Source organism: Balaenoptera physalus (assembly GCF_965194825.1).
Source record: "Balaenoptera physalus genome assembly, chromosome: 1".
Taxonomy (NCBI): Eukaryota; Metazoa; Chordata; class Mammalia; order Artiodactyla; family Balaenopteridae; genus Balaenoptera; species Balaenoptera physalus.
Window position 1 is genome coordinate 138,216,443 of NC_138882.1, and position 23,558 is coordinate 138,240,000.

General features: G+C 38.9%; 1 protein-coding gene across 1 annotated transcript in view; it reads right to left on the bottom strand.

Annotated features, from left to right (window-relative positions):
* IL12RB2 (interleukin 12 receptor subunit beta 2) overlaps positions 1–10,209 on the bottom strand; it is a 91,324-nt gene extending 81,115 nt beyond the window's left edge. Inside the window, exon 1 of the mRNA XM_082421398.1 lies at positions 1,831–10,209. Within this exon, the coding sequence (XP_082277524.1) occupies positions 1,831–1,857 (27 nt within the window). The 5' untranslated portion in view covers positions 1,858–10,209. The remainder of the gene's footprint in view (positions 1–1,830) is intronic.
* Positions 10,210–23,558: the final 13,349 nt, after the last annotated feature.

The window sequence follows — 23,558 nt, forward strand, 5'->3', positions numbered from 1 at the left end:
TTAAGATTTTTTTTTTTTAATGAAGTTTACCTTTAAAACTAGTAAACTGAAAATCTTAGCCACCTCTAACCCCCATGTCATTTAAGCTTCTTGGGGTCAGCAAAGGGTGGGGGAAGAGATCTGGCCTTTGGAGTCCTTTAGAACTGGTTTAAATACTTTGAGACTATTGGGCAAGTTAATTAACCTTCTGAGCTTCAGTCTCACACAAAACTTTTTTCTTCCAAACAGGGCTGCATCATCATAGTCAAACGCAGTAGTGTTAAATTCCAAGAGTACTGAGAATTTCTTTCTTTCCTTTTTTTTTTTTAATTTTTAAAATTTAAAGTCTTTTACTGAATTTGTTACAATATTTCTTCTGTTTTATGTTTTGGTTTTTTGGCCGCAAGGCATGTGGGATCTTAGCTCCCTGACCAGGGACGGAACCCACACCCCCTGCTTTGGAAGGCGAAGTCTTAGCCACTGGACCACCAGGGAAGCTCCAGTAGTGAGAATTTCTGATCTAATTATGTGCTTCTGGAAATAACAGGAGATTAAAAAGTGGCTCATAACCACACCCGCCCCCCGCACCAAGAATTTAGTAAAAGATTGATCTCTTTGGCAGTAAGAAAAGAATTCCAAGGGTTCTTAGGGGGCTGTTTGGGTTTTCTATAGAAGTTCAATTTTGTTTGTTTGCTTGTTTATTCATTATTTATTTATTTTACTGAGTATTTTTATCTTGAATGATTTGGAAAATGCAAGCTGGTGATCTCTGTTTGTTTCCAAGTTTAAACTTAAGGAATGGCTTTAGTAAATTCCCTAAATTCTATTAAAGGTGGGCCAGAAATTCATGAAGCAGGCTGAAAAGTTGCGTGATGTTGGGCCACTGGCAACCAGTCAATGCAAATGTTCACCTCGTATTCCTATACCTAGAAATGGGCCAGAACGTACTGGAGAGCCTCAGAAAAATTCATTTATTCATTCAACAGTGATGGTTACCTTTCATCTGCCAGGCACCGTGTTAAGTGCTAGAGATACAACAGTCCTGCTCTGTGGGCTTCTAGAAAGTGTCCACTTGCTCTTTTGACTCCTCTGCCTCTAACCCAATCATCACTCAGGGAAGCCCCCAGATAATATCAGCATCTTTTCAATAGTCTTTTCTGGTGGTTCTTCCTCCTCCTCCTGACTGTTAAGTCTTGGAGGACTTCAGTGTACTCAAGACATTTTTGTCTCTATTTCTACTCTCTCCCGAGGGATCTCATCTGGTCACCTGGCTCTAGATACCACCTGTATGCTAAAGACTCTCCGATGCTTATCTTCAACTCAGACATTGCTCTGAGCTCTAGTCTCATACGTATGTCTCCTTGGCATCACTTCTTGGACATCTAAGAGACTGCTCAATATTAACATGTTCAAGTTGAATTTTTGGTCTCCCTTCTCCAAACTGGTTCTTCCTCCAGCCTTTTCTACCTCCATGAATAACATTTTTATCCCCTGAATTGTTCAAACACCTAGACATCATCCTCGATTCCACCCTCTCTCTCATGCCCCACAGCCAAACCATCACTAAGTCCTGTCAATTTTTTCTCCTGAATACATCACAGATCAGTCCACTTCTCTCCATTTCTACCATCCTCACCCCAGTCCAAACCACTGTCCTCTCTCCCCTAGATGAGTGCAGTAGCTTCTTAATGTGTCTCTCCATCCATCTTTGCCCCTTTCTAAGTCATTTTCACATAGCTGACTACCTTTTAAAAACATAAATCGGACTACGTTACCTGCTTCATATCACCTCTATTTAAAACCCGTCAACAGGTCCCCATTGCTGTTAGAAAAAAAATCCCAAGTCCTTACCATACATGACTCTCTCAGCCACTGCATGGCTTCATGTCTTCTATCTTGCCACCATCATTTGCTCTACGTTTTTGCCTTGCCAGCTCTGCTTCATTCACACTGGCCTTCAGACTGTTCCTTGAACAAGACATGCCCTCTGCTGCTCCGGGGACTCTGCACTTTTCATTTCCTCTGCTAGAATCCTCTTCCCCTGGCTCTTAGTGGCTGACTGGCTTACATCTTTCAGACCTCAGATCATGTGTCACTTCCTCAGAGAGCCCCTCCCTGACCACTCAGCCAAAGTGGTCTTGGCCATCTCCTTTCTACTCATCACCTTATTTACTTAATGATACAATCTGTAACTAGCTTGTTTATTTATTTGATTGTCTTGTTTGTCATCTATCTTTGTGCTAGAATTTAAGCCACCATGAGAGCAGGAACATTGACTGTCTTGCTCACTGCCGTATGCGAGCACTTGGCATTGGGAAAGAGTACTCAATAAGTCTTTATTGAACGAGAGAAGGGAAGGAGGGATGGAGGGGCTATAGAAAATTCCCTATAAACGTCCCTGTGGTAGGCAGCATAATGGCCCACAAAAGATGTCCATGCCCTAATCCCCAGAACCTGTGAATATATTATGTTGCACGACAAAAGGACTTTGGAGATGTGACTAAAATTAGGGACCTTGAGGGGAGGCGATTATCCTGGACACCCAGATGGGCCTGATCTAATTATGCGAGTCCCTAAAAGTGGGTGAGGGAGGCAGAAGGGTCGGTCAGAGAGCTGTGGAGCGAGGACTGTGCTGCTGTCTTTGAAGATGGAGGGAGGGGGTTATGGGCCAAGGAAGGTGGTGCCTCTGAAATCTGGAGATGACCCTCAGCTCACAGATACTGTAAAATGTATTCTCTGGGTCTTGGTTTAAAATGTTTGAGAAACACTGACCTAAATTGAAATCTGACAGTTTCGCTCTCCCTAAATCATGAAGGCCCAAGTCATGGCACACAGTGGCTTCTGTGAGCTAACTCCTGTCTTCATCACCAGCCACAACCACCACTGTTGACACTATTGTCTAGTAACACTGAGCTGCACATTCCATGCCAATACCTGCTTCTGTGTCTTTGTTCATGCTATTCTCTTACCTTTCCACTGTTCTTAGACTGGCTAAGTCTTTTTTTTCTAAGCGAATGGTATTTTTTTTTAATTAATTTATTTTATTTTTGGCTGTGTTGGGTCTTTGTTGCTGCACCCGGTCTTTTCTCTAGTTGAGGCGAGCGGGGGCTACTCTTTGCTGCGGTGCGCGGGCTTCTCACTGTGGTGGCTTCTCTTGTTGCGGAGCATGGGCTCTAGGTGCGTGGGCTCTAGAGCGCAGGCTCAGTAGTTGTGGCGCATGGGCTTAGATGCTCCACGGCATGTGGGATCTTCCCGGACTAGGGCTTGAACCCGTGTCCCCTGCATTGGCAGGCAGATTCTTAACCACTGCACCACCAGGGAAGCCCCAGATTGGCTAAGTCTTACTCATCCATCCCAACTCAGCTCAGACACCTTTTATTCAGTCATTTATTCAACAAATATGTATTTAGCCGTTGCTATGTGCCAAGGAGTTGGGAGAGAGTGGAGAAAAAGACAGACAAGGTTTTAGGTCTCATGGAACCAACATTCTGGAGTAGGTAGACAAAAGACAAATAAATAACAAACAGATATCTTCAGATAATGATGAAAGAATAAGAGAGGCTAAGGGGAGAGAGAACCTGGGGAGGAGAGAAGCCAGTCAATGAAGGTGTTTCTAGGAGGTGAAACTTGAGCTGAGATTGGCACAGGCCAGACGAAGACTCAGAAAGACTTTTCCTGACAGAATAAATGTTGAGTGCAAAGCCTGGAGGCAAAGGAACAAGCTTGCTGTGGTTGAGGCATAGAAATAAGGTCAGGGTAGCTGGGGAAAGTGACTCTGGGGAGAATGGTATGAAATGAAATTTGAGAAGAAGGTAGGAGCCAGATCTTCAATGGGCTTGTTTGCCATGGAAGGGAGCCTGGATTTTACTCTCCAATCTATGGGAAACCATTGGTATATCATTAGAGGTTTTATTTATTTATTTAACTGGGTTTTAACTAGGGTATCCCAAGATATGAATTACATTAAACACACACACAAATACAAAAGCAAACAAACAGAAAAACTAGTCTTGGCTCTGTGTATGGAGGCTGGAGTAGAAGCAAGCAGACCAGTTGGGAAGCAACTGGGGAGGCCCAGGTAGGAAAGGATGGTGATGTGGACCACAGTGATAGCAGTAGAGATGGAAAGAAGCAGCCAGATCTTAGCCTTACTGATGTCTTCAGGTAGACTGAAGCCTCCTATTAGTATCTTCATAGCACCCTGGCATCCTCCTATCTTAGCACCTGCTGTGTTAAATAGGCCTAATTTCTTTCGGTATCTGCTTGTCTCCTCCATTAGCTTGCAAGTTCCTCATGGGCAGAGGCCACAATCTGTGGCACATAAAAGGCATGTGCTGAACTGAATGAAACTTAAATGGTTTTTCTGTTTTTTACTTCTGGTTTAGTTTAATATAACTACAATACATTAAAAGTACATTAAATCTCATTCTGCTACATGGTGCTCGACATAATTAATAAGTCATTTTTTATTGTAGCTACCTTAGTTTAGTTTAAAATTCGTTAGTTTTCATTAAGCCTTGGAATAGTCAGGCATAAAGGAAATTATGGATTGAATTAGAAGATAACTGAATGAACAGATATATAGGGATTAAACAGGTTTCTGCTTCTTAACTGCAAAGGGTATCTACAGGGTATCTTTCAATGTGCCTTGCAACTTATGAAGTGATAATATTCTCCAAATAGTAAAATATTCAATAGTAAAACATTACTTGGTTATTATAAGAATTTTAAAAATATATATATGTGAAATATGTATATATATGATAGATATATACACACACCTATATATGAAATAGGCAAAATAGAGGATAAATTTGAGTTTATATAGCACATTGATTCAGACACAAACATGCTCATTTTCTCTGAATGACCAGGTAAAATAGCTGCTTCATTTATAAGAAACTCAGAACCCCAAAGACCTTCAAGTAAATGAGGTATCTTCCAATAAAATGAAACCTCCTATCAACTGTAAACATCCTTCATACAGCCTGCCTGGAGGGTCAATATTAAAACTACAACTCTGTCTTGAATCAGAAAATCAAAGAGTATGCTATGGCACTGACTCATCACTCAAGTGGTGACAATTTCCAGATAGTGAAAACAACATCTCAATGAGGGGGGCGGGGACCAGCCAGAAATAAAGCAACTGGCAGGAGGGCAGAGACAATTCCCCCTCAGTGAGCCTCTCTTTCCCCACTGCTCCAAGAAGAAGCACAAAATAAGCAGCTAAAATCATATTTGACTAGGCTAGGAAAAACCCTTACCACAGGTAATTTCATGTAGGCAGGAACTCTTCCTACTTCCACATCACTTTTCTTCTGTAGCACCATAGTAAGCTCAAGGGGCAGCATGGTATTGTGGAAAAGAGAAAGGCTAGTGAATCTCAGTTCTACTGTGTGCTGTTAACTGTCAGAGTGCCATTTCCTCATTCATGCAATGAGTACAGGAATACCTACCTAGGCAAAGTTACTGGGAGGATGAATATGCCAGTGTCATGGACCCATGAGAATACCTAGCACAGGGTAGGCACTCCACTGAGGCTAGCTCCCATTTTCCCTTCTGGGTCTAGCTTTTGTATCTCTTTTCTAAATCGTTTACGACTTGCATCAACGTATTGGAATTGTATGTTTTGTTAGACTAGGTAAAAGGTCATATGTTAGGCAACCTTAACCCTGGCTATCAAAGAATTTAATAACTCAGAGGAGGAAGGAACCTCAAAGGTTAGCCAATAATTACCATGCCCTACTGCTCCTTTCCCCTCCCAAAAGCTGACATTTGAGTCTGGGCCACCACAGAACAACCAAGTGATTGTTCTGAATGTGCATTAAGGCTGTCTGCCTTATAAATACATGCCGTTAATTACCCAGTTGACTCAATGAGCCAGGGTACAAAATCATTCTCTTCTGCCACCAAAGCTACTGACAGACATACCTTACTGGTGGCAGATCAGTATAGAGACAACACTTTGGAGGTCATGTATTCTACATTCCTCATTTTATAGACAGATAAACTGAGCCCTAGAGAAAACAAGGGACTTGCCAAAGGTCACATTAATAGCAGAATCCAGATCAGAACGGAGGTGTCCCAATTTCTAATCCAAGATTACTTCTAGCAGGTAAGATTGCTTCTGATCAGTTGCAACAGTAGCAGCATAAAACTAGAAATAACACTAATATTAACACCACCCTTAATACTAGTGCTACAGTTTGTTGATCTCTTATTATGTTTGATGTACATTACAATCTTTATGATACCCATCTAGTAAAGCACTTACAATGACTAATGCTTTAGTTTTCAGAAGGTTGAATCACCCACCTCCCTCAAAAGAAGATCAAACAATAAAACCCATTGTACATACAATATGTAACCATCTCTAATGATCTATTCCACTCTGAGGATGGAAGAGGAAAATCAAGTCCACCAAGTAGCTAACTTGCAACTCAGCCACTGGAGCCAACCTTCTCTTCCCCATACCTTTCCATGGGCTATGTCATGAAAAAGAAGAGTTTCCTGACCAAAGCATCATCTCCTTTTTGCTTCTGAGTCTACCATTTGTTGAAAAATCTAACAAGCCATAACACGGACAAACCCTGGCCTGCCGGCCTCAGATCATCAAATCACCCCCCTCATAATGTCATGTCAGATGGCTTAAAGGGGAAGGAAAGTAACCACATCAACCCCTTCTGCTTTTTCTTCTTTCTAGCCAACAGTTCCAACCCCCATTACATGAGCCGAATTGGACGCACACCTGTTTTCCTTTCTTATGCAGCTGCTGAGGCTCTCTTGAACTTTCTCTCATCTCACTGGTTAGCATTTGTAGTCCTAATTTTACTCAGTTACAGGAACTTTCTTCTCTTGCTTGAATTCAGGAGACTTCTGAAGTTTGGGTCCCTCTCTCTCTTTTTTTTTAAATTTTAGGGTGTTTTCTCCTTTCCCGCTTTATGACCTCTTTATCATTTTTCTTAACAAAGATCCCCTTATGCTTTTCTCCCTTCTTTCCTGTTTTTCTGGAATGTTCTGTCAGACCTATTCGTCTCTATTTCCAATTCAGATATATCACCCTGGACATAATATACGGGCTCCTGAAATGTTGTGTGTAAACAAATTACATTTAAAATGCATTAGGGAATCTTATCAGGCCCCAACCCCAGAATCATGTGTACTGTGAACTGTCTTATAAATTGAACAAGCATTCCTACAATAGAGCAATAAACAGGAAATAAAGAAAGAAGAAATAAGACGTGGATGGAGTCTTGAAGAAACAAGGTACTTTCAGATCAGTTGGTGTTATTTGCTATGTTTTTTCTTTCTTCGATTAGCTTCACAAGGCTACAATTTTCATGGCACTTGTTCAATTAAGTTTCAACAATCCAATCTTCTCTATTTTCACTCTCTGCATCCTTCAATAGCTATAAATAAAATAAGCCATCTTTTACTGAAAAGGATATACTGGAAGGAGTGATATACTGGAAAGAGCCTGGTATTTACGGCCAGAGGATCATCCTGGGGCCAGGTGTCATCCTGGTTTCTCCACTTCTACCTGTGTCATCATCACAAGTAACTCTGAAAAATGGCAATCCACATTTATTGAGAAAATTAACTAACTTTTCTTCCTTAGTTTATTGGAAAGGTCTCTCCTTTGACACATTTAACCTTGAAGTCTCTATTCGTGGACAATGGCATGGGAGTGGCAGGTTTACCCTTGAGTCTTGAGTATTGTAAAATCCTGGCAAGTTTTGTAGCTTCAACCCCTGAGTCTTTTCTTAGTGCTATAAGGCATTAAAAATATTAAAGCACATTACAATTACTTTGTTTTAAGAGTTTTCTCGGAATTTCACAACTATCTTAATATAATTGGAGGCACCCTGGGTCGAGGGGGGCAGACAAAGACTAGTGATCACCATGCTACAATATTCCTCAAGGTTTCTTCTATAAACTAAAAATTCAACCGAAATCTCGACACTAATAATCCCATGTCTCAGCATCTCTACCTGATGTTTTACTTAATATTTTCCTTTTCTTCTGCATATTACTGCAAAAGGGATGTAAATTAAGATTCTAATCTTAATAATCTTTTATAGGCATTTACTTAGCAATTTATCACAATGCAGAGCATGTGACTGAGTTGTTAACATTTGGTCTTCTACTAAATAAAGTAACTATTGGTATCTCTATTCTGCAGGTGGAGAGGTCTGCAGGTTGATCACGATAATACAGAAAAACCAGAAGTAAATTCAGAATTAGATACATTAGAAGTACCTTCCATGCTTGAGTTTCCTCAGTTGTAAAATAAAAATAAAAATAGCACCAAACTCACAGGATTATTGTGGGAGTTAAATGAGACGCTCTTAGCAAAGTGCCTGGTATATAGAAAGAGCTCAATAAATACTAGCATCCATTATTATTATTATAAGAAAAAAGATAATACCACTTACTTATCAAGGACATTGTTGGAATTAAGCTAGACAGCCTTGCTTTTTGACCTCTCTCTTGGCCCATTCATCTGGCTCATCATTGAAGAATTAATTTGATTAAAACTAGATACCATACCTCCTTCATAAAAGGTGACTTCATGCCACTTATAATTTATGACATACGAAGTGTTCTCATAATTATTGTCTTCCTAAACAGTTTTAACTTTTTTGAGGACAGGAACTGAGACTTAGGTTTCTTTATATTACAATGACCAGCACAATGTCTTGAACGTAACAGATGTTCAATACATATTTATACTTTAAAAAACATTGTTACTATCAGCAAAGAGCACCACAATGTTCCAAGAACAAAGGAAACTGGACAAAGCTTCTTTGGGATTTGGCTTTCTTTCCAGATTAGCCTGAACAAATGTACATGCAAAAGTTGAGAGCAGCGCTGTGAGTGCAATTGCAAAGATGACAAATAATTGGCCAAAGAGCAAAGCAGGTACAATTAAAAAAAAAAAAAGTCCACAATTGACAAATGATGTACAACATCTACTGTACTTATAGGATTCTTCTCCCATAAAAATCTCACATCTGCTTTATAATTTTTTCCACACTAGAACTCATTCTAATGTAAGAAAGATTCAAAACTTGCCAAAATTTGGGAATTTATGTAAACATCATGACAGTCAAGAAACACGATACATGATAAAAGAATGCTGCAAACTCTTTTAGAGCCTTTTGTGCCCAAGAAAGTGACAGTAATGAATTGAGAATTTCACATTAAAATGGAGGGAAAGAGTATCAGCTCTCAGCCACTAAGGTCCTTTGAGTTATATGCTGGACAGAGAAACAGGGCACTGTACCATTCCTTGTTAATGGGAACAAGAATCTAATGTTTGTTTGCCCAAGTGGATATAATGTTTTGAGTCAGAGGTGCAAAGGCAAGGAGCACAGAGTCTGGAGCCCAAAACCTGTAACTCACTATCTCTGTAAAAGTGTGCAAGTTTCCACATCTGTAAGACGGGAATACTTATAACCAGTTCACTGGGTTTTTAAAGAATTATAGAGGATAACAGTGATACCCAAGGGCCAAGTCCATAGTAGGTGCTCAACGAAGACTTTTATCCACACAGGATATACACGTAGGGGATTGTAACAGACATTCGGAGCTTTGCCTTGTTCTTTAGAGATACCAGGAGAAAACTTTTTGTATGCATTTGGATTGCTATTCATAAGACCTAGATCTAATCGCAGGGATACTTAATCTCTTCCAATGTTTGTATTTACTGCCCCTCAACCAGGTGAAAAGAGCCTCTCTAAAGAGACATTTCACAGATGAGAAAAGAGACTGGCCAGGCGGCTCGCCCCAGAGCATTCTGCTAGTGACTAGACAGGGGGGGACTCTGCGTCTGCAGAGGCCCCAGGAAAGTGCTGCGGAGAAAGGGACAATTCACCCCCATGCAAGACTAAGTAAGACTCCTCCATATCTTATTCACAGAAGATCCACCTTCGAGCCGCGAGTCACGCCCCTGGGCCTGGACCCAGGCTGGCCCCTGACGAGTGCCCGCTGCCGTTTCCAGACGCCAGACCTCCCCTCCTCACGCTCCCACCGTTCTGCGAGCGCCTTGGAAGCTCAATCTGAGCGCCCCTCCGCTCCATCTGGCCAACCGCGACCCGGCACCCTCAAGCGAACGTCCCGCCCAGCGTGAGGACCCTGATGAAAAGAGGCCGCCCCCAAACCCCCCTCCCCGGGAGAAGCGAGGCACGAAAGCCGGGGGTCCCAAGCGCCCGCACCCCACCGATCCCCCGGCCACTCACCGCGCGTCTCCAGCCCGCTGCGGGGCGGCGCGGAGCCTGCGGCCCGGGTGCTGCGGGACGCACGTGCCGCGCAGGCAGCGTGCGCTCCGGACGTCCCGCACGTCCCGGACGTCCCGGACGTCCCGTGGTGGGCGCTCCGGCGGCGCCGGGGCGAGCGCGGACGTGCGTCGGGCGGTGCCCGGACCGAGGAGGTGGCCGTGGCCGTGGCCGTCGGCGGAGGGAAAGCGGCTGCACTGTCAGCTGTCGAAGCGGGCCGGCCAGGGTCCCGTTCCGCCCCTGGCGGTCTGTGCCCGTGCCGCCCGGAGCAAGGTAATTACCGCGGCACACGTCGGGTTCCCCTTCTATACAAGGCGCGTAGGAAAGCCTCGCTCCTCAGCCAGGGTGGTGAGGTGAATTAAGCACCAGGGTATGAAAAGCACGGCAGTATCATGTTCCCGCCTTTCACGGCCACAGGGAAGTGGAACTTCGTTGACACTCTGTAGAGAACTTTCCTCAGAGATGTTCTTCCTCTGTGCTTGCCCAGCACTTACCACACCCTAGTGCTGCGGTCTCCAAAGTGGGCTGTGTGTAAGACTGGGTGTGAGAAGAAAATACTAGAACTTTCATTTGTGTTTGTAACTAAAAAGTAAGAAAGAATTCACATTTAATAGGTGGCATGACCCTGACTCTAAATGGTCCCATGTTCCATGTGTTATAAGTGGGATTCTGAGGGAAGAGGGAAAACTGTCCAAAATGCAGAGGGGATGACAGCGGTGCTTTTACTTATGACAATATTTCATTGACGCTAGGAATTCAACTCTAAGACATACTATTTTTTATACACTAGTAAGAAATAAAAAGAACTGTCTTATAAACTTATGACATAATGCTTTCTTGTCACTTAGAATATTTTTAATTAAAATTCTTATTTTTATTTATTTTAAAAATTTATTTATTTTTATTATTTTATTTTATTTATTTATTTTGGCTGCGTTGGGTCTTCGTTGCTGCGCGGGGGCTTTTCTCTGGTTACCGCGAGCGGGGGCTACTCTTCGTTGCGTTGCGTGGGCTTCACATTGTGGTGGCTTCTCTTGTTGAGGAGCACGGGCTCTAGGCACGCGGGCTTCAGTGGTTGTGGCACGTGGGCTTCAGTAGTTGTGGCCCACGGGCTCTAGAGCGCAGGCCCAGTAGTTGTGGTGCACGGGCCCAGCTGCTCCGCGGCATGTGGGATCTTCCCGGACCAGGTCTCGAACCTGTGTGCCCTGCGCTGGCAGGCGGATTCTTAACCACTGCGCCACCAGGGAAGCCCCTAAAATTTTTATTTTTTAAAAAATATCCCTTTTAGATTTATTAGACATATGTGTTTGCTATCAGTCTTGTTCATTCAAAAAGAAAAAGGAAAATAGAAGCATAATAAATTTGGTTAAAATATTCTTCAGATACATTCGCATTCAGTCTGCAACACTCCTGATCACTTTTTTGTTTCACTCAATATCATCTTCAGTGACATGAGTATTAATAAAGCCACATTTCTTAAAAGAAGGTCCCACTGTTACCTCTGGGATGTTCTTCCCTTCCACTGAAACCAGTCCAGGCTTGCTGAGTATGTGCAGAGCCAACTCCATCACCATACTGTTTGGGCAGTAAGCATAAGACACCTCCCAATTTTTTTTTAATAGATCGTTATTGGAGTATAATTGCTTCACAATATTGTGTTAGTTTCTATTGTACACCAAAGTGAATCAGCCATATGCATACGTATGTCCCCACATCCCCTCCCTCTTGAGCCTCTCTCCCATCCTCCTCCCTATCCCACCCTTCTAGGTCATCGCAAAGAACGGAGCTGATCTCCCTGTGCTATGCTGCTGCTTCCCACTAGCTAACTATTTTACATTCAGTAGTGTATTTATCTTGGTGCTATTCTCACTTCGCCCCAGCTTCCCCCTCCCACCCCGTGTCCTCAAGTCCATTCTCTATGTCTACATCTTTATTCCTCTCCTGCAAATAGGTTCATTAGTACAACTTTTTTTTTAGATTCCATATATATGCGTTAGCAAATGGTATTTGTTTTTCTCTTTCTGACTTACTTCACTCTGTATGACAGACTCCAGGTCCATCCACCTCACTACAAATAACTCAATTTTGTTTCTTTTTATGGCTGAGTAATAGTCCATTGTATATATGTGCCACATCTTCTTTATCCATTCATCTGTCGATGGACACTTAGGTTGCTTCCATGTCCTGGCTATTGTAAATAGTGCTGCAGTGAACATTGTGGTACATGTCTCTTTTTGAATTATGGTTTTCTCAGGGTATATACCCAGTAGTGGGAATGCTGGGTCATATGATAGTTCTATTTTTAGTTTTTTAAGGAACCTCCATACTGTTTTCCATAGTGGTTGTAGCAATTTACATTCCCGCCAACAGTGCAGGAGGGTTCCCTTTTCACCACACCCTTTCCAACATTTATTGAGTCTAGATTTTTTGATAATGGCCATTCTGACTGGCATGAAGTGATGCCTCATTGTAGTTTTGATTTGCATTTCCCTAATAATTAGTGATGTTGAGCATCTTTTTATGTGCCTCTTGGCCATCTGTATGTCTTCCTTGGTGAAATGTCTATTTAGGTTTTCTGCCCATTTTTTAATTGGATTGTTTGTTTTTTGATATTGAGCTCCATGAGCTGCTTGTATATTTTGGAGATTAATCCTTTGTCTGTTGTTTCATTTGCAAATATTTTCTCCCATTCTGAGCGTTGTCTTTTCATCTTGTTTATGGTTTTTGCTGTGCAACAGCTTTTAAGTCCCATTTGTTTATTTTTGTTTTTATTTCCTTTACTCTAGGAGGTGGGTCAAAAAAGATCTTGCTGTGGTTTATGTCAAAGAGTGTTTTTCCTGTGTTTTCCTCTAAGAGTTTTATAGTGTCTAGTCTTACATTTAGGTCTTTAATCCATTTGGAGTTTATTTTTGTGTATGGTGTTAGGGAGTGTTCTAATTTCATTCTTTTACATGTAGCTGTCCAGTTTTCTCAGCACCACTCATTGAAGAAGTGTCTTTTCTCCATTGTATATTCTTGCCTCCTTTGTCATAAATTAGGTGACCATATGTGCATGGGTTTATCTTGGGGCATTCTATCCTGTACCATTGATCTATATTTCTGTTTTTGTGCCAGTACCATACTGTCTTGATTACTGTAGCTTTGTGGTATAGTTTGAAGTCAGGGAGCCTTATTCTTCCAGCTCTGTTTTTCTTTCTCAAGATTGCTTTGGCTTTCAGGGTCTTTTGTGTTTCCATACGAATTGTAAAATTTTTTGTTCTAATTCTGTGAAGAATGCCATTGGTAGTTTGATAGGCATTGCATTGAATCTGTAGATTGCTTTGGGTAGTATAGTCATTTTCACAATATTGATTCTTCCAATCCAGGAACATGGTGTATTTCTCCATCTGTTTATGACATCTTTGATTTCTTTCATCAGTGTTTTATAGTTTTCTGAGTACAAGCCTTTCTCCTCCTTAGGCAGGTTTATTCCTAGGTATTTCATTCTTTTTGTTGCGATGGTAAATGGGATTGTTTCCTTAATTTCTCTTTGTGATTTTTCGTTGTTGGTGTATAGGAATGCCAGAGATTTCTGTGCATTAATTTTGTATCCTGCAACCTTACCAAATTCATTGATTAGTTCTAGTAGTTTTCTGGTGGCATCTTTAGGATTCTCTATGTATAGTATCATGTCATCTGCAAACAATGACTGTTTTACTTCTTCTTTTCCAATTTGTATTCCTTCTATTTCTTTTTCTTCTCTGATTGCCATGGCTAGGACTTCCAAAACTATGTTGAACAAGAGTGGTGAGAGTGGACATCCTTGTCTTGTTCCTGATCTTAGTGGAAATGCTTTCAGTTTTTCACCATTGAGTATGATGCTTGCTGTGGTTTGTCATATATGGCCTCTATTATGTTGAGGTAGGTCCCCTCTATGCCCATTTTCTGGAGGGGTTTTATCGTGAATGGGTGTTGAATTTTGTCAAAAGCTTTTTCTGCATCTATTGAGATGATCATATGGTTTTTATTCCTTAATTTGTTAATGTGGTGTATCACATTGATTGATTTGCATATATTGAAGAATCCTTGCATCCCTGGGATAAATCCCACTTGATCATGGTGTATGATCCTTTTAATGTGCTGTTGGATTCTGTTTGCTAGTATTTTGTTCAGGATTTTTGCATCTATGTTCATCAGTGATATTGTTCTATAACTTTCTTTTTTTGTGATATCTTTTTCTGATTTTGGTATCAGGGTGATGGTGGCTTCATAGAATGAATTTGGGAGTGTTTCTCCCTCTACAATTTTTTGGAAGAGTTTGAGATGAATCAGTGTTAGCTCTTCTCTAAATGTTTGATAGAATTCGCCTGTGAAGCCATCTGGTCCTGGGCTGTTCTTTGTTGGCAGATTTTTAATTACAGTTTCAATTTCATTACTTGTAATAGGTCTGTTTATATTTTCTAATTCTTCCTGGCTCAGTCTTGGAAAATTGTACCTTCCCAAGAATTTGTCCATTCTTTTGTGGTTGTCCATTTTATTGGCATATAGTTGTTTATAGTAGTCTCTTATAATCCTTTGTATTTCTGCGGTGTCACTTGTGATTTCTCGTTTTTCATTTTTAATTTTATTGACTTGCGTCCTCTCCCTTTTTTTTTCTTGATGAGTCTGGCTAAGGGTTTATCAATTTTGTTTATCTTCTCAAAGAACCAGCTTTTAGTTTTATTGATCTTTGCTATTGTTTTCTTCTTTTCTATTTCATTTATTTCAGCTCTGATCTTTATGATTTCTTTCCTTCTACTGACTTTGGGTTTTCTTTGTTTTTCTTTCTCTAGTTGTTTTAAGTGTAGTGTTAGATTGTTTATTTGAGATTTTTCTTGTTTCTTGAGGTGAGATTGAATTGCTATGAACTTCCCTGTTTAGAACTGCTTTTGCTGCGTCCCATAGGTTTTGGGTCATTGTGTTTTTGTTGTCGTTTGTTTCTGTGTATATATTTTTTTCTTCTTTGATTTCTTCAGTGATCTCCTGGTTATTTAGTAGCACACTGTTTAGTCTCCATGTATTTGTGTCTTTTACAGTTTTTTTCCTGTAATTGATTTCCAATCTCATAGCGTTATGGTCAGAAAAGATGCTTGATACGATTTCAGTTTTCTTAAATTTTCTGAGGCTTGATTTGTGGTGCAAGATGTGATCTATCCTGGAGAATGTTCTGTGTACACTTGAGAAGAAAGGGTATTCTGCCACTTTTGGGTGGAATGTTCTATAAATATCAATTAAATCTATCTGGTCTATTGTGTCATTTAAAGCTTGTGTTTACTTATCTATTTTCTGTTTGGATGGTCTGTCCATTGGTGTAAGTGGGGTGTTAAAGTCCCCTACTATTATTGTGTTACTGTCGATTTCTCCTTTCGTGGTTGTTAGCATTTGCCTTATGTGTTGAGGTGCTCCTATGCTGGGTGCATAAATGTTTATAATTTTTATATCTTCTTCTTGGATTGATCCCTTGATCATTATGTAGAGACACCTCCCAGTTTTGAAGATGTTAAATATGAAAAATGTGAGTCTTAGACATGACAAAGTACAGTAGATTGCTTTTATGAGACTGTGACATGTTGTAGTTTACATACTTCAGCAATTTATCTACGTGAATAATTTGATAAAAACAAATCCTTAAATTGTAGAATCTTAACATCACTGCCTAGTGAGCTGGTGAGTGACTGTGAAAATTATTTGCAACAAAGTTAAAAGAATCTAGTTAAAAGTGAGCTTTTTTTTTTTTTTTTAACCAAAGAAGGCAAATATTTTAAACTTGCTGATCTTTTCTGTAATGATGTGTCTCTTAGTAGTATGTTACCTAATAGATTTTTTTGGAAAAAAATAAAAAACAAGGCTTGTTTGTCCCTTCAAGTAAAGATAACATTTCAACACTGAGTGAGAAAGTGCTATAAAGAGAACATTTGAAAACAAATATTTCAAAACATTACCACTATTGTGGGCTTTTTTTTTTTGCTAAAAATATGTAACTTTGTCACCTACAAAAAAATGCTTTAAAAAGCTTGGAAACAATTTACTATCTTTTTCAATCTTTGTGTTGAGTAATTGAGTGAATTTTCAACCCATGTGTTAAAAAATATGAAAATGCAGCAGCTTCTGCTCAGTTTGAAAGGATGACTAATCAATATCAGGAGTAATAAAATTATGTAACCAAATGTTAATAATAAGCTTATATAATTCATAGATTAGCTTATTTTTCTATAATTTTTAGTGAGAAGAAAGTCCTCTTATTTTGTTAATAAATTATTCAAAAAATGAATTTTACTCTCATTTTAAAATTAATTTATATTTTTGTGTACATTTTACAATATATATGTTGGAAATACATATTTATAATATATATTTATGCATATATAAAATTTTTAAGTAAATTTTTTAAAAAGCTGAACATATATTGGGGATGTATTCTCAAGTCCCTTTTTTCTTAAGGCATAAACAATCTAAAATGTTTAAAAACCACTAGTCTGTTAACTTCTAACTGCAGCATGTTATAAAATTGCTAAATCAGACACAAGATTGTATTCCAGTACATCTGAGCCATTTTCTGTAGGGGAGCAGATGAGAGGTATTGGATAAAGGACTTGAATCAGTTAAGCAAGCAAAACAAATTATGAGAAAACTATAAGATGCAGGCAACAATGATAGCCTTCATTATTCTCTTCTTTTCCCTGGATGCAAATAAATCAGAAGATGACTAATCTTACATAAGCATTATTAGAGAAATTATCTTCTTCTAAGTTCATCAGTAGATCATTCAATTTAGGGTTAAATATTGAATGAAAGCTTGTGCTAATAGTTATTGATAACAGGGGTTCTCCCATCCTCCCTGCATCCTTCCTGTTATTGTAAGCTCCAGGACTGCAAGGAGTCCTGTCTTGTTTGCCCCCTTATCTCCAGCACCTGGCACAGTGAGCGGCACAGAACAGGGGCTCAACAAATACTTGTTGAGTTGAATTGACTTGTTCTGGAGAGATCTTATTCTCTTTGGTCAACCAAGGTTATAAGTGGTATTGAATCTTCAAACTTTCAACAGAGTTAAAAAGGAATAGTTGGAAAATTACATATAGTTTTGCTTAGCATGTCAATGACCCTTCCATATGGAATTTAACCATCTGTAGAGGTCTGTCTGTTTTCTTTTTTCCTTTCTCTTCCTTTCCTTCCTCCTCTTCTTTGAATATCTGGGGAGTTTCCCTAGTAGATACATGGTAGTTGTCAGTGGTTACCTATCCAGTTAGAGAAAAAAAAATCTTGCTTCTGTATTTTCTGAGAACAAGCCCTAGACAGTTGAGAAAGCCTGGTGAAGCAAGAGCCTAACATACAAACCAAACTATCAACCTATGATGGTTAGGATGATTATTTTTAAGTCTATGGCTATGAGATGGCCATCTGTGTAGCTATAGCACTTGCAAATCAAAAGCTCAATTAAGTGAATAACCACAGTGACAGTGACAAAGACTTTTCTAGGAAATACCAGTTCAGTTTCCATTTCTGGTATTTTTCCATTCCTTTAAATGTCTGTTTTGGTTCATTGTTGATGCCAGAAGTCCTGAAAATACTTAATCATACTGTGCTACGAACAACTGAGTGTCATTTGTCAGAATAAATATTAAGAGATGGTTGCCAACATAGTGATTTAGTGCATCAGACAAATGCTGGCACCAGTTAAGCTTGGTAAGAAGTTTTGACATACATTTTAACCTTTTACTTTAATAAGAAGATTAGAATCTAAGATTAATTATTCATTCTTACTGCTTCACTTTGCAAAAGTTCCATTTCTGAACGTTTTTGCTTAATTATCAATTTTATTCATCTATCCAAAGTGTTACAGTGATAGGACACCAATGTAACTCCTAAATATACTTGTAGTGCCATATGTTGAAAATATAAAATATTGTAGTGCAAGATTCTTAGATTATTTGTAATCCCCAAAGATTCTTAAAATGCAGAGTTGTAACTTTTCCACAACTGACAGTCAGCAAGCACAGATGTTGTTTATAGATGAACAAACCACATGGAAAATGCCATGTCTTGGATAGGAACAATGCATTTACAAGAGGTTTTTAGGTTGCCAGAAGCCTTATTAAATGAAGATAAAGCTTAAAGAGTAAAATGAGACAGGAGGCAAATTTAAAACACTGACAGCCACAGGCCCTGCACAACATAAGTTTGATTCGCAGTCTGGCTTGGCTATTCTCAACAGCTAAATCTAAGAGACATATGACATACAGGATTCACAGATCCCATCATATAATGGCTTGTAACCTGGGCCTCAGAAGCAGAACTTTCGGTGGCCCAAGAGAAAGTTTTTAGGTTCTTCTAAAGAGGAGAGTGATTCACATAAAAGACAAATTTCTCACAAACATTCCTACACAAAATCACACAGTAGATTCTTATTTATTTATTTAATTAGTTAGTTAGTTATAGATTTGCTCAATGAAAGTCTAATGAAGGGCACTCTGTAACATAGATGCTTAGTGAGCATTAACATTCTTTTCTATGTATCAGTCTTTTAGACTCCAAATATCTCTTTGCTCCATGCTTTCCATACATAAAAAATACTCTCTGGAATGGACTTGAGGACATGGGGAGGGGGAAGGGTAAGCTGGGACGAAGTGAGAGAGTGGCATGGACATATATACACTACCAAATGTAAAATAGATAGTTAGTGGGAAGCAGCTGCGTAGCACAGGGAGGTCAGCTCTGTGCTTTGTGACCACCTAGAGGGGTGGGATAGGGAGGGTGGGAGGGAGACGCAAGAGGGAGAAGATATGGGGATGTATGTATATGTATAGCTGATTCACTTTATTATACAGCAGAAACTAACACACCATTGTAAAGCAATTATACTCCAATAAAGATGTTAAAAAAAAATACTCTCTGATTTCTGTAGTGAGATAACCTCCAATCCTGTCCCATCAGTGTATCCAGCTCAGAGCCAAGCTTTCTGGGTAGTGAGCAGCAGTGGCTGCCTAGTGGGCTGTGACTCCTCTGGTCCACTGCCTATAACCCCCAGACACACATTACCTGCACCCCACTCCCTCACGCATGATGTAAAGTGGTGGAACAGGAACAATGAATGCTCCCCTTTGGAAGGGAGAAAAATGTGAGACACCAGAAGTCATTGGTCTGAAGCACTGCTGTCTGCTGGGTGATGTATTAGTGTTTTTGATTTTAGTCTACAGGACCTCTGTTAAAACTAAGACAGAAAGAATCTCAATTAAGTATCCTTTGCTACAAGTCAAACACAACAGAATAATAATAGGGTAAATTAATAATTTGGCCTTTCTTTCTAGTCCCTCCCTCCAAAGTAATAGTTTTGTGAGAATCTTTCCACATTTTTCTTCATGCCTTTATAGATGTATAAAAGCATGATAGGTTTTTTTTTCCTGCTTTAAACAAAAATTGTCATTCTATCTATCTATCTATCTATCTATCTTTTGTTTTTCTTTACCGCATGGCATAAACTTCATTCCACAACACACATAATAGATCTAATTCATTTTTTCAATAGCTACAAGTATTCCATACTGCTTATACACTAAGATTTAGTTGACCCTTCTCTTATTTATAGGTCTTCAGTTTTTGTCCTATTTTCCTCCAAACAAAAATACAACATACTCACCAAAAGAAAAATATTCTTAAACATAAACATATACAAATGTATAGTGTGTAGTAGAATCTCACATGTGGCTTGTTGAATCAAAGGGTTTGAGCTTTTTCTCTTTAATGTATTATGCTGGATTATTATCCAAACTGTAGTAATTCACACTCTTACTAACATACCACATCATCACTAACAATGAATGCTATCCATCTTCTGTAATTTTTATCAATATAACAGGTGAGAAATGGTATCTCATTGCTTTAAACTGTATATCCTTGACTACGATCATCTTTTCATATGTCTGATAGTTTTTACAAATAAGTATTATTAATTTATCTCAGCCTACCTTCAAATAATGTATAATGCATGAACTTTACAACAGTAGGCTTCTATCTTCATATCTTCTGTGCTATTCCATTGCACATTTTACCTTCATACATATTACAAGCCACACATTACATTATTACTACTTTTGCTTTAACTATCTTTTAAAGAAATTTAAAAATAGAAAACAAAATTTTCTATATTTCCCACATATTTTTCATTGCCAGCACCCTTTATTCCTTGGTAGAGATCAAAGTTTCCACTGGGTATCATTTCACTTCTGTCTAAAGAAATTCCTTTAACATTTCCTGTAGTGCAGGTGTGCTAGTGACAAATTTTCTCAGCTTTTATTTGTCTAAAAATGTCTATTTCACCTTCATATTGGAGTATTTTTCGTGTTGTATATAAAATGACAGGTTTTTTCCCCCATAGCATATTAAAGATATTATTCCATGGTCTTTGGGGTTGCCTTGTTTCTGATGAGAGTCAGTGGATTTCTTATCTTGTTCTCCTATATATAATGTCCTTTTTTCCCCCTTGATGTCTTCAAGATTGTTCTCCTTATCACTGATATTCATATTATATTATGATGTGCTTTGGTGTGATTTCCTTGGTGTTTATTCTGCTTAGTGTTTGTTGAACTTGGTAGATCTGTGGGGTTTTTTTGTTTTTGCCAAAACTGGAAAAATATTCAGACATTGTTCCTTTAAATCTTTGTTTTTTCATTTATTTTTTTTTCCTCTTTTTGCTTCAGCTTGGATAGTTTCTATTGCTGTGTCTTCAAGTTTATTGCTTTTTCTTCTGCAGTGTCAAATCTGTTAAATCTATCCAGTTTTATTTATTTATTTTTGGCTGCATTGGATCTTCATTGCTGCATGTGGGCTTTCTCTAGTTGCGGCGGGCAGAGGCTACTCTTCGTTGCGGTGCCCGGGCTTCTCATCATCGTGGCTTCGCTTGTTGCAGAGCATGGGCTCTAGGCACGCAGGCTTCAATAGTTGTGGCATGCGGGCTCAGTAGTTGTGGCTCGTAGGCTCTAGAGCGCAGGTTCAGTAGTTGTGGCACATGGGCCTAGTTGCTCCGTGGCATCTGGGATCTTCCTGGACCAGGGCTCGAACCCATGTCCCCTGCATTGGCAGGTGGATTCTTAACTGCTGCACCACCAGGGAAGCCCCCTATCCAGTTAGTTTTTGATAAGATTTTAAAATATTTATCGTCTTTAGAAGTTCCATTTGCTTATTTTTTAATAGTTTCCTTTTCACTTGTTATCAGTTTTTCCTTTTAATCCTTGAGTGCATTTATAATAGTTGTAGTGAAGTCCTTGTCTGCTATTTCTTTCATCTTTGCTATTTCTGATTTTATTTCTATTGCCTGCTTATGAGTCACATTAATTGTGCTTCTTTGCCCATGTAGTAATTTTTTACTGAATCCTAGATATTGTAAATGTTACAGGATCTACAAAGGCTAAAATATTTGCTATCTGGTCCTATACAGAAAATAAATTTGCTAACCTTGCCCTAGATGTATAGAATCATGTTGAGTATAACTGTCAGTACATGGAGTACACAGCATGCAGTTGTCTTTTAAAATCCTACCCCACCCCCGCCTTTCTTCTTTCTTTCTTTCTTTCTTTCTTTGTGGTTAATACATCAGTACTTTTTTTTTTATTTAATTAGGCAACAGTCAAGAATACAAGAGTGGAGAGCAACATAAACAATGCCCTTTGTTCCCCACCCTCAACACAAACTCAACAATTATCAAATTTAGTTTGGGGAGATTTTGGTCCTCTTATAATATCTATCAGTCCATCCAGACCATACTTTGATAGTGACACTTTCTGTTGTTTGAATTTATGCAAAGTCCCAAGCAAACACAACTTTTAGCTGGGTCTACTGTTAACAATTTCTAACCTCTACACCCACTTTCTATTCATTGTATTCACAAACATACACCTTTCTTTGTGTGGGTGCATTTGGGACCATGGTATACATATTGGTCTTTTCTATCATTGTTCATCTTGGAGTTCTTTCCATGTCAAAGTGTGTAAGCCTATCTCATATTTTTCTTAAACAACTTCATCACATCTATAACACAAATAGACCACAATTCATGAACTAGTTTCATTTTAATGGACATTCTTATTTGTAATTTTCCATTATCACACATGATATTGCAAGAAACATAGTTTACATAGTTTATATACTCATTTCTGAACATTTGTGGCTATTTCATGGGCTAAATTTTGGAAGTAGAATTTAAGCATCAGAAAAAGTGCATGTTTACAATTTTTATTGAGATATAATTGACATATAACGTTATATTTATTTCAGGTGTACAACATAATTATTTGATATATGTGTATATTGTGAAATAATCATCACAGTGTGTAATTAATATCCATCATTCCACAGAGTTACGATTTTTTTTTCTTGTGATGAGAACTATTAAGATTTTCTTAGCAACTTTTGAATATGTAATACAGTATTATTAACTATAGTCACCATGCTGTATACATCCCCAGGACTTATTTATTTTATTTTATAACTGGAAGTTTGTACCTTTTGACCACCTTCACCAATTTCACCCATTCTCCATCCTCTGCCTTCAACAAACACCAATCTGTTCTCTGTATTCATCAGTTTGGTGTTTGTTTGTTTGCTTTTTAGATTCCATGTATAAGTAAGATCATACAGCATTGTTTTTCTCTATCTGACCTATTTTACTTAGCATAATGCCTTCAAGGTCCATCCATGTTGCTGCAAATGGCAGTAATTCCTTCATTTTTATGGCTGAATAGTATTCCATCATATATATACGTATATATCTCACAACTGATCCATTTGTCCATCAATGGACATTTAGTGTGTTTCCATATGTTGGCTATTGTAAATAATGCTGCAATGAATTTGGGGGTGCGGATACCTTTTCAAGTCATTGTCTTTGTTTTCTTCCCTGAAGTAGAATTGCTGGATCATATGGTAGCTCTAGTTTTAATTTTTTTGAGGAGGCTCCATACTGTTTTCCATAGTGACTGCAGCAATTTACATTTTCGCCAACAGTGCACAAGGGTTCCCTTTTCTCCACATCCTCTCCAACACTTGTTATTTCTTGTTTTTTTAATAATAGTATTCTAACAGATGTGAGGTGATATCTCATTGTGGTTTTGATTTGCATTTCCCTGATAATTAGTGATATGGAGCACCTTTTCATGTGCTTGTTGGCCATCTCTATATTATCTCTGGAAAAATGCCTATTCAGATCCTCTGTCCATTTTTTTAATTGAGTTGTTTGTATATATTTTGGATATTAACCCCTTATCAGATATATGACTTGCAAATTTTTTCTCC